The 10,421-nt window shown below is 40.6% G+C and overlaps 2 protein-coding genes across 3 annotated transcripts in view; one reads left to right on the top strand and one right to left on the bottom strand.

The window, feature by feature from the left end:
- Positions 1 to 719: 719 nt before the first annotated feature.
- On the top strand, positions 720 to 3,121 carry LOC106654122 (ras-related protein Rab-32B-like). Its single transcript, XM_014373837.2, has 6 exons — positions 720 to 1,061; positions 1,441 to 1,473; positions 1,545 to 1,641; positions 1,728 to 1,784; positions 2,015 to 2,259; positions 2,351 to 3,121. Exons 1-6 carry the CDS (start codon positions 971 to 973, stop codon positions 2,476 to 2,478), a joined length of 651 nt encoding a protein of 216 aa, XP_014229323.1. The 5' UTR covers positions 720 to 970; the 3' UTR covers positions 2,479 to 3,121.
- Positions 3,122 to 3,458: 337 nt separating this feature from the next.
- The window catches only part of LOC106654104 (G-protein coupled receptor moody-like), a 12,406-nt gene continuing 5,443 nt past the window's right edge, over positions 3,459 to 10,421 (bottom strand). The window contains exons 2-9 of one of the 2 annotated variants that reach the window (XM_014373811.2): positions 7,153 to 7,247; positions 6,689 to 7,000; positions 5,733 to 5,860; positions 5,512 to 5,665; positions 5,200 to 5,438; positions 4,863 to 5,048; positions 4,210 to 4,299; positions 3,459 to 3,694 (exon numbers count right to left, since the gene is read on the bottom strand). In XM_014373811.2, the coding sequence (XP_014229297.1) occupies positions 4,280 to 4,299; positions 4,863 to 5,048; positions 5,200 to 5,438; positions 5,512 to 5,665; positions 5,733 to 5,860; positions 6,689 to 7,000; positions 7,153 to 7,247 (1,134 nt within the window). In that variant the 3' untranslated portion in view covers positions 3,459 to 3,694; positions 4,210 to 4,279. Of the gene's footprint in view, positions 3,695 to 4,200; positions 4,300 to 4,862; positions 5,049 to 5,199; positions 5,439 to 5,511; positions 5,666 to 5,732; positions 5,861 to 6,688; positions 7,001 to 7,152; positions 7,248 to 10,421 lie in introns of both variants that reach the window. The other variant, XM_014373810.2, reaches the window with a different exon arrangement.

The raw sequence follows: 10,421 nt of genomic DNA, 5'->3' as shown, positions 1-10,421 counted from the left end.
TAAAACTTCGATTCTCGCGAGGAGTTGTAACTCGCTTACTACACGAGCGCAGAGGAGCATTCAAATTTCCGAAATCAACGGGCCGAGAGACTCTCGTAAACAGATAAGCGCGATAACAAAATAAAAAAAGAAAGAAAGAGTGGTGTCGAAACACGAACAGTAGCGATATTTATTCATTTTTTTTTCTTTTATTTTCCAAAGGATCTTTATTACTGTCAATTCGGAATAGGGAGGGATCTCGCGTCATCGTCGTCGTCGTCGTCGTTGTCGTCGTCGGCCAAAATTTTTTTTCATCGAGAGCCAGAACTGTACATCCGCCTCGCAGCGAGCATGTATTTTTTATATTTCATATTTTGTATCATACAGGGCAGTTAACGCTCTACATATTATTCGCAATCGCACTCGCGCACTACTCGTGTTACACGCATTCGTTAAAAGTTGCGGCTCGCTCGCGCGCGCACGAAACGAAAAAGTTACGACGATAAGACGACGCTCACAGATACATATCATAATAATACACAATTTTATTAATCATCGATCATTGCCTGGCATCGACGCTCGCGCGCGGGTTACGTATCTCGCACACGAACACACAAAAACACACACGTATACGATCGAAGATACAAGTACGTCTCGTCGCTGCGATTGATAATCGAATCGTCTTTCTCTCTCTATATCTTTATCTTCCTCGAACTTTTGGCGCGCGTGTGTGTATGTAGTATTCGTGCGAGCTGCCATGTGAACGTCGTCGCGCGGCGCTCGTTGTACTACCGACCCGCAAAGACAGACGCAGCGCGATTATGGTGTAAATCGTATTATCCCGATCTCGGCTAGAGTTAGAGTTTACGCATTATATAGCAGCGGATCGATCGCGTGTCTCTCGTCTCTTTTTTATTTTAATTTTTTTGTTCGTTATTGATTGTTGATACATAATATCGCGCTCTTTGTCGTCGTCGTCGTCGTCGTCGTCATGTCAGTTATTCAGCCGAACAACGTGTCGCCGAGGAAGCCGCGCAACGAGCTGCTGCTCAAGGCGCTCGTCATCGGCGATTACGGAGTTGGTAAGGAGCGCAACGGAAATTATTTCGATATACACTTATATATATGCACCATTTTGTTGCTACTGTACATAAAGAATTCGATACGTAAAAAATACGAGCGAGAGTCGTATATGCCGTGTTCGTTTGTTGTTATTGTTGGCTGCATTATATATTGCGATAAGCAGCCGATCGGCAGCGCAACGTTGCATATATATAGACTGTACCGAGATTGTTGTGTATAAAACGAGTGCAAAGATTCGACGAGTGCATATGTGTGTGTGTGAAATGTTATACGATATTTATTTATAAACGCGCGAGGCCCGCACGTGGTGTACACGAGTGACGATTTATTATTGTTGTTGTTATTTTATTGTTGTTGTTGTTGTTGTTGCTGTTGCAGGCAAGACCGCCATCGTCAGGAGGTACACAGAAGGTTCGTACGAAGTAACGATTTTTTACAAATATCATAATTGCACAAACCTTTATCGCGATTCGTTCCGACAGGCAAGTTCTCGTCGAATTACAAGATAACCATCGGGGCTGATTTCGCCTTCAAGTCCATCGACTGGGACCACCAGACCAAAGTGAATCTCCAGCTATGGTGAGACACGATTACTGTACCGAAATTACGTTCATCATCTTTTTCATTTTTTTGTTTTTTTTTTGTTAATTCTCTCGTACTCGCAGGGACATAGCCGGCCACGAGCGATTCGGATACATGACAAGAGTGTACTACAAACAAGCGTAAATATAATGCGTACGATTTTATATAAATTAAAAAAAAAAAATTTCACACGCTCGAGTAGACCGATGGAAGTCGCGCGCGCGGAGATAAGAATATACCTTTTCTTAACTTTTTTTCTCTATCTTCTTTGTTCGCTCGTATTCACAATCACATTTGTTTGTTTGTTTGTCTGTTCTCTCTTTCACGACTATCGCGGGGGTCCCATTTTTCACCTATAAAAAAAATATAGAGCCGCAGCCGCTCTGGTCTTCGACGTGAATCGCGTGGACACGTTCAAGTCGCTGAAGAAGTGGCTGCTGGATCTGCGGGAAAAGGTACAGCAGCCCGACGGGAGCAACATACCCGTCATACTGTTGGCGAACAAGAGCGACATACAGCAGGCGGCGGTGACGACCGACCAGATCGTCAAGTTCTGCAAGGAGAACGAGATCGACCAGTACTTCCTCTGCTCGGCCAAGGAGAATACAAATATCGGTAATGATCGTTGTTGCGTTGGGACGAGGAGGACGGAATTTTATCATGTATTGTAATTTCTTTCTTTTGTCGTTTTCTACGCTCGGCGCAGAGGAGGCGTTGCACTTCATGGTGGCGGAAGTGCTGAACTCGAAATTCAAGCAGGAAGTACGGGAGTCGATCACACTTCGCAACGGGCCAATCAGAGGGACCAAACAGGCATGCTGCCACCTCATGTGAATCGTGAACAGTGCAAGTGTGTGTGTATGTGTGCGTGAGCGAATGATGCGTGGGTGAATCATGTATGCAAGTGTACGTATGCGTTTGTGCCATGAAAGGGAAATCACTCTAAACGAAGTATTGTAACAAAATTTCGATTTCCTTTTTCTGTTGTTGTTGTTTTTATTCTATCTTACCTATTTTTTTTTTATTATAAATGTACATAAATATGTTTTTGTTATCGTTATAATTCGTATTTTCTATGTACAAGCAATCGATGCGTAATCTTAATTATTAAATAATATTATTGCGTTCAGGTGTGTCTCGATGGTGCGTACGACATCTAAATACGATCACACGGTGACCATAATATTGTGTATCGAAAAAATTAATTTTTTCGTTTTATAAAAAATGAAGAAAAAAAATTAATCCTCGTATCGAATTATTTTTTTTTACACACGCGACATATACGTTCTTACTAGTTACTGACTGAATGGTTGCGCTCTTATTTTCTGTTAGTCAACGATACGTCATTGAATTAAAATAAAATTAAGTTTTATACACTAAACTTTTACAGAACGGGCATGACATATTTAATATGCGAAGTATACATTGTGTATAAAGTAGTGTACAGCTCGAGGTGATTTATAAAAAGAGAGAGAAAAATACTTCATGCCTCTCGAGTCGCTCCTCTTAATTATAAATGTTATTTTAGCAATCGCACCAGCCATTTTAATGTAATTTATTTACACAACATTCAAATTCGAAAAAATACGTTTACGCTCTTTGGTCGTAATAATAATATTATACGATTACATATAATAATAATATAAAAAATTTGACAACATTGCAACTACGTATAATAAATATATATAAGCATTTTTTTCGATGATATACATATTATAAATTACATAAACACGTTATCAAATCGCAACAATTATTATTAGCACCTAAATTCACAAAAATTCGCGTTCTCTTTCTTTTCCTATTAATCTTTCGCGTCTATTTATAATAATTATAAATACAATTTTAAATATATAATAGTTCTAAACGATTGTACAAAAAAATGAAAACTTTATACATGTACGGAGCAACAGGTTGAATGTGGTCCCTCGGGTTATTTTTTGTTCGTTTATTTTTTCTGAACGATTTTTTTTTTAAATGAAATCGTCTTTAATGGAATTCATGCCGATCGACACGGTTGACACCATCGTTTTATTCAAGTCTTTGGAGTTATCTGCAAAGATAAATAAACTTTGCGTTAAAACACTTATTAATCTCAATTGTGGGGGGTAATATAACAAACAATCGGCAAATCTATATTATGTACAAATCATTTTTGCAACGATAAATAGTATTTACATAGGAATAATGTAGACTTTTTTTTTAAACAAGACAAGTCGATTTACACACAGATTAGTACAGTAAACGAAGGAAAAAAACAATACCATTCGTTACAGCACTACACTTACATTAGGGTGGTTCACTTTTCAAATGTTTTTGGAATCGTTTACCGCTTAGAAAATTTCCACTTGGATTTTTTCGTTCGTTATTTTAAGGCCAAAAAATTTTTGATAAAGGAACCAACCAAACTCACACACACAAATATATAGCAAAGTATGATACAAAGCAACGAGCTAAATTGCACATTACAAGTATGAAAAAACACTCAACAATCAAAAGCCAAAGGATGAATCAAAACATAAAACAAAAAAGTATCTGATCGAGTAAAAAAAAACGTACTCTACTCGCCTCGGAGGACTTCTTTTTTTTTACAATTGCTTTAATTGCGCAGAAAAGAGTGGCGTCAATAACACAATTATTAGCTCGTTTCGGCAAGTCCTGGAAAATAATAAATAAAGCCAGCTTGAGAACGAATGCACATAGATGTAAGAAGGCAGACAAAGTATATAAGCGCCCGCAACGAATGATCTTTCGCAGTGTGTGTATGTGTAATTGTGTAATTACAACAGTTTACCCAAACCTCGAATTAAAAAATAAAGAATGAGAGATGATGCATTATGTATGTACAAAAGTAATTAATTAAGTTAACGACAGATGAATCTCTCTTAAAAATTCGTGAATAATGTCAGTCTATCCGTATTATACATCATAATACGGTCGAGTCTAGTTCGTTGAGATAATCAAATTAATTTCGAGTTTCTCGTAATCATATCCAAAAATCTGGATAATTGAAAAAAGAAAAACGAAGCAAACCCGCTAAAATCACAAAAAAATCGATTATCGTTATCATCGTCAAAGTTTGGTCACGGTCACGACGTAATTGTTCTGTTGCAGTTGTTGTTGCTGCAGCAACTGCTGCTGTCGCTGCAGCTGTTGCTGCTGCTGATGTTTCGGCTGTTGCAGTTGCTGCTGCGACGGCGACGACGTGGACGGCATCATACCTTGGTGGGGATAATTGTTGTTGTGGCCGGGCGCGCTGCTGCCGTGGGGCGTCAGGCTCGCCCTGATCCTCGAGCAGCTGATCACCCCCGCGTAGGCCTGGCGATACTGCTTGTTCATGATCACGTAGATGATCGGGTTGACGCAGGACGCGACGTAGAGCAGCAGATAGCCGATCACGTGGAAGGCTGAGAAAAAAAACACCAGAGTTAAGTAGAGCGACTAATTGCAGACGATCGCGATCAACGACGTCTCAAGGCAACAATTATTACGGCTCGTTGAGTTAATGATACACGCGCGAGTATATTTTTTGTATAACGGATGCGTGCGATCGTTTACCTGGATTACGGACTTCGGGATCGGCGATCTTGACGATGGTGATGGGCAGGTAGCAGGCGAGGAAGCCCAAAAATATCGCCAGCACCATCTTGGTGATGCGCCACTCGCTGCGGCCCTTCTTGATCTCGCGCTGGGTGCTCTCCGGGCGGGCGGGCGAGTACGGCGATTTGATCTGCTGCATCGCCGGCTGATGCTGCGTCTGCTGGGGCTGCGTGTGCTGCCTCATTCGCTTCTCCGATCTGTGGAGGTTTTTTTTTTTTTTAGTTAGATATCTTTCATTATGTATAGTTGCGCCATTTTTCCATTACTCACTTGTGCACGACCCAGAATATTTTGGCGTAGCAGGCGACGATGACGATGCAGGGTATGAAGAAGCCGGTGACGAACAGGAACGTCTTGGGCGATCGGCCGTTCGCGTCCGGCACTATGGAGCACGTCTCCAGATTCGGATCGTAATCGAATTGACCTGCATTGGTTTTTTTCAATTGAGTAAATAAGCGAAAAAATGAGGAATAGCTGCAAAGGTCAATTACCCCAGGAGCCGAGCAGAGTCGGTATCTGCATGCCGTAGGAGAAAACGACGCAGAACAGCAGCATGAGAGCGATCCAGTGCTTCTTGTAGACCTTGGCGTAAATACTGTGGTGGGCTATCATTATGTACCTGCGCGGGAAGGAAATTCTCAATTACTTGCTTTCGTACGGAATTTCGCAAACGAATATCCTGGCAGAAATGCTCAACATTTTATGGCCAAGTTTTTGGCTAAGAAAAACGTTTATTGAACATAAATAAATCATTGGAACAGGACATATACTAGTCAGAAATGTACAATTTTTTTCAACATTATAAGAACTTACAAGCCTTTTACAAGGCTCCAAGTTTTTTAATCGTAACAAAATTCAAGTATTGTACGATAATTCAATCGATTTGACTTATACGATTATCATTACTTTGCCACTTGCAGATTTACATATGAAGAGGTACTCGCCATCTAGCGGCGGAGTAGTGGGTGTTATCGTATGAAAAATGATAGAAAACTGATCTAATTAATTTAAGCAATTCAATTATCGTTTTCAGTTCGTTTAATACGCAATTAATATTTGTAACATAAATGCTACAGAACCAAAGGCGGACTGAGGCCCTCCTACTGCTCGGGAATCTTGGAAAATTTGGCCTTTTTCAGTAGTGTCCCACCGGTAATTTTCTCCAATTCCCTATGGCCAGTCCGACTATCAACTAAACGAAAATTTTCTTTTGATTTAATTTTTCTATCGAGAAAAAACCCTTAAAAATTAGAAAGAAAATGTTTAAACCCGACTTTCTTTCGTTTCGACTTATACAATTGTTTTGACTTTGGTACTTGCAGATTTGAAAACAAAGGTAACTCTCCATCTAGTGGTAAAGGCTCAAAGTTACATCGTTACATTTAATATTGTGGTCGAAAACTGGTCTAAATTAAAATGACGCGAGCTATTGAACATCATTACCCACCTATTGATCGTGATAGCTCCGACGAAGAGTAGACTGACGCCGGTGTTGCCGTACCTCAGGAACGGCACGAGGGAGCAGAGAAAGCTGACGTGGGCCCAGCTGACGTCGATGAAGCGCATCGAGTCGAACGGCAGCACCAGCGAGCAGAACACGAAGTCGGCGACGCACAGGCTGACGATGAAGGCAGCCGCGACGTTGCGCACCTTCGGATACTTGAGCAGGGCGACGATTGTGAGCAGATTGCCGATCACGCCGACGATCATGATGACGATGGAGACGGTGGCGGCCACGTTGCGCAGCGGCTTTGGGAATCTGACGATGTTAATGAATGTAGACACGCACGCGAGCCGCGCGTTTATGCGGTATTTAATAATTGTGACATTGTGCTCGCATTATTTTATCGTGTGTATAAACGAGTGTCAAGTGCAGCGAGGCGATCGCTCGAGAAAAAATTGTAAACAAACCTCGACATGTCCGGATCCATGGATGTGTCTTGGCCGGCGCCGATGCTGATGTTTCGTCTCATCGCCCAGCTGGACGACAGAAGCTGATCCGTCATCTGTAAAATCGAGCGACGAAAACTTTAATAATTACGTGTGTGTATATACACAATGATTGTGGGTATATTTTTATAGGACAGCTGATCTGCATTTCTCACGAGATATACGATACTACGAGCTATATAGGCGATCGGATTTTCCAGCCGCACTTTGTAATATAATGTCATCATAGTGATGGATAATTCAAACGCCAATATAAATAATATAATATCGAATTACTCGGCGCTCGACCCGTACCACCCATTGTCTCTCTCGCGCGCGTATATATATAATTACCCGTGTGAATCGGCTATATTGTTTTTTTTTAGAAAGCGCAGATAAGACGACGAGAGTGACGAAATGAAAATAAAATGAAGAAAAAAAAGAGTAAACGCGCGGGCCGATCGGATAAAGGCAAACACGAGCAGGCATAGCGAAGACACTTGCGAGACGACGATTCGAGCCGTATTACGTTCCGAATATAAAAGAGATTAGCCCTAATAAGACGACGAAGTTATGTGTCTGTGTGTGTGCGTTGCAATTAGGGACTCACGTATACACCATCGTACACGCTTCGTAATTTACCAACAATTATGTCTCGTCGCGTTGAATGAGAGAGAGAGAAAAAAAGAGCAGCATCACCGGCGGTAACGGCAGTAGCGGTAGCAGCTTCCTCCCGCAACGAAAAGATTTGTCCTTTTACAAAAGCCAATGAAGCGCGATGACTTCCCAGAAGCCATTTATAAATTAATGTATAAAATAATTTTCGGTGCGATTACGCATCGTATCGTGTATGCATCGCGTTATGTTACATTAAAGGCGATCGGAAAGAGTTCGGAGGTAGAAATACGACTCCGCCCAAAAAAAAAGACTCTACGTATCCACGCGTGTGTGAATATGATTAAACTCAATTACATCTAGATATATATAGGCGCACTGTCGGCTCGCGCACGCGTCTCTTCGAGTGAGAAAAATAAACGCGTCGATTACCATCATCCCGCGTACGAACAATCAACAGGTATTCATCATTCATACCCGCAGGCTTATAGTCCCCCGAAAACACACACACACGGAAAAAACTATATATAATCGTGTGGGTGGGCAGAGTCGAATTCGTCACTCTACGGGACCTTGAATCGATGCATTATTATATACTCGCGAGACAATCAAGCGTAATATTAATATTTATATTACGAGCCAATTGAGAGTACAGCTCGTGTGCAGCGAATCGCGTCCGTCTCTTTCATCGCTATGTGTCTCTCTCTCTCCCTCTCAATCTGCTTCTTCTTCTCATTATTAAACGGCGACGACGACGACGACGACAGCGGCATATAATAATTGAATCGCAATTCGCAAATGGAAAGCAATCTCGTTTTTCTATGAAATATGTCGCGCGCCGGCCTCAGTTGATTTACATACATGTAATCATCGAGAGAGAAGATTCACGATTGGACCGTGTCCGTTAATTGCGAGCTATATAGTGCTGCGAAGTGTTGTATCTATCTACACGATATCAAAGCGAGAGAGTTCGAGTCATTTGTGTTATATATTGCATATTATATTGCCATGAGTCATCCGTTAAATAGCTCCGGAGCTGACGACGATCATCGGCGCGTCCAATCATAAAACTTTCAAAAGATTTCGATAAATTATCCCAAATATGTGTGACCGATATCTTTCCGTACTCATATACCAACGCTGGCATAGACGATCGAACTGCAGCTACGTATACGAATATTATATATAGAAAATCCAGCGCGATCGTTTAGAAAATCATGTACATTCATCCGGGATCGTTACACACTTATGTATATATATCTTCTCTCGCTCGACCTCGATCAATGATGATTTGCTATTTCACTACTTATACACATTCGTTCGTATGTACCCGCGCGTCACTCGACTACGTATCGATATCTATAGATGCATACACATACGTATATGCATTTTATTAATGCCGAGTCGTCCCCGAGGAACAACAATCCCGAAATTAAATATAGAACGCTACGACGACGATCATGATGTTGCGAGCGTAAGTGTGTACCGGCGCCGCGAGCGTGACTTCCTGTTCCTGGAAATTTCAAGTGTATATCTCTTTTTTTTTGCCTTTTTTTGTGTATTTTTTTTTTTTTTTTTTTATTATCGCGAGTTACGAGCACCGGAAAAAGAGGATATATACGCGCACGCGAGAGAGTACCTATCTTCATACGTACGCCGCGCGGCACACTTATGTTATAGATACACCCCGTATATACATAGCTTATAATTTTAAAGCCCTCGTAGTGTGCCGCCGCTGCTGCGTGAAGTGCGGAGTGGCGGAAAACCCACTCGTTTTGATAGATAAATCTGTGCGTGTACAGACGCGCGCTGCGTGCCGCTACTGTATATGATATATTTTTCAAAAAAAAATTAAACACGGAACAGATACCCGGTGTATAAAGTATATGAGCGTGTAATCTTTCGTTTTCGCTCGACTTCAAAACCCCCTCGTATTATATTATACTCGTACGCTTTGTAATGTGGGTGGTTGCGGGATGAATTTCTCGCGTACGCATAAACATTTTTATTATATGCCGGCTCGCGCGCGCGAATTGACTTTAACTGGGCGAAATGAACTAAAAACACTCGGGCGTAGAAGTGTCGTGAGAAGCTGCGTCTCGCTCGCAAACAATTATAATCGAGACGCGTCGACGACAAAGACGAAAAAAAAAAAAAAATTGAAAAGAGAGAGTATAATACGATTTGTCAAATACTATACCAAATTAAAAAGTTTANCGCATAGATCCAAATCCAATTTAATATTCTTCAAATTATCCAAATGCTGATTATTAAACTCAATCTACCATTGTTCAATTACATGGCTATGATATGAATGAAATTAACTATATTCTAAAAATTACTCAGCATAACTGAAATTTTTATTTGTCAAATACTATACCAAATTAAAAAGTTTACCATACAGTAATTTAAAATAATACTTTTTTCAAAAGATTAAACTAGTGCAAGTATGACAGTCTTATCCCAATTCAAATCTAACTCACGAATCTATTATTTTTCTAATTTTGGAATAGTTGAATATCAATCTACTATTGAACAATTATTTAAAGAACTATGATAGTAAGGAAATCAAACATATTCTGACAACTATTCATACGCAAAATGAAATTTTCTTTTTCAAACTTTTATTATACTAA

The sequence above is a fragment of the Trichogramma pretiosum genome, unplaced genomic scaffold (genome assembly GCF_000599845.2).
Source record: "Trichogramma pretiosum strain Unisexual culture from Peru unplaced genomic scaffold, Tpre_2.0 scaffold61, whole genome shotgun sequence".
Classification (NCBI taxonomy): Eukaryota; Metazoa; Arthropoda; class Insecta; order Hymenoptera; family Trichogrammatidae; genus Trichogramma; species Trichogramma pretiosum.
The sequence above is the reverse complement of the archived record's forward strand: the minus strand, read 5'-3'. Positions and strand labels throughout refer to the sequence as shown.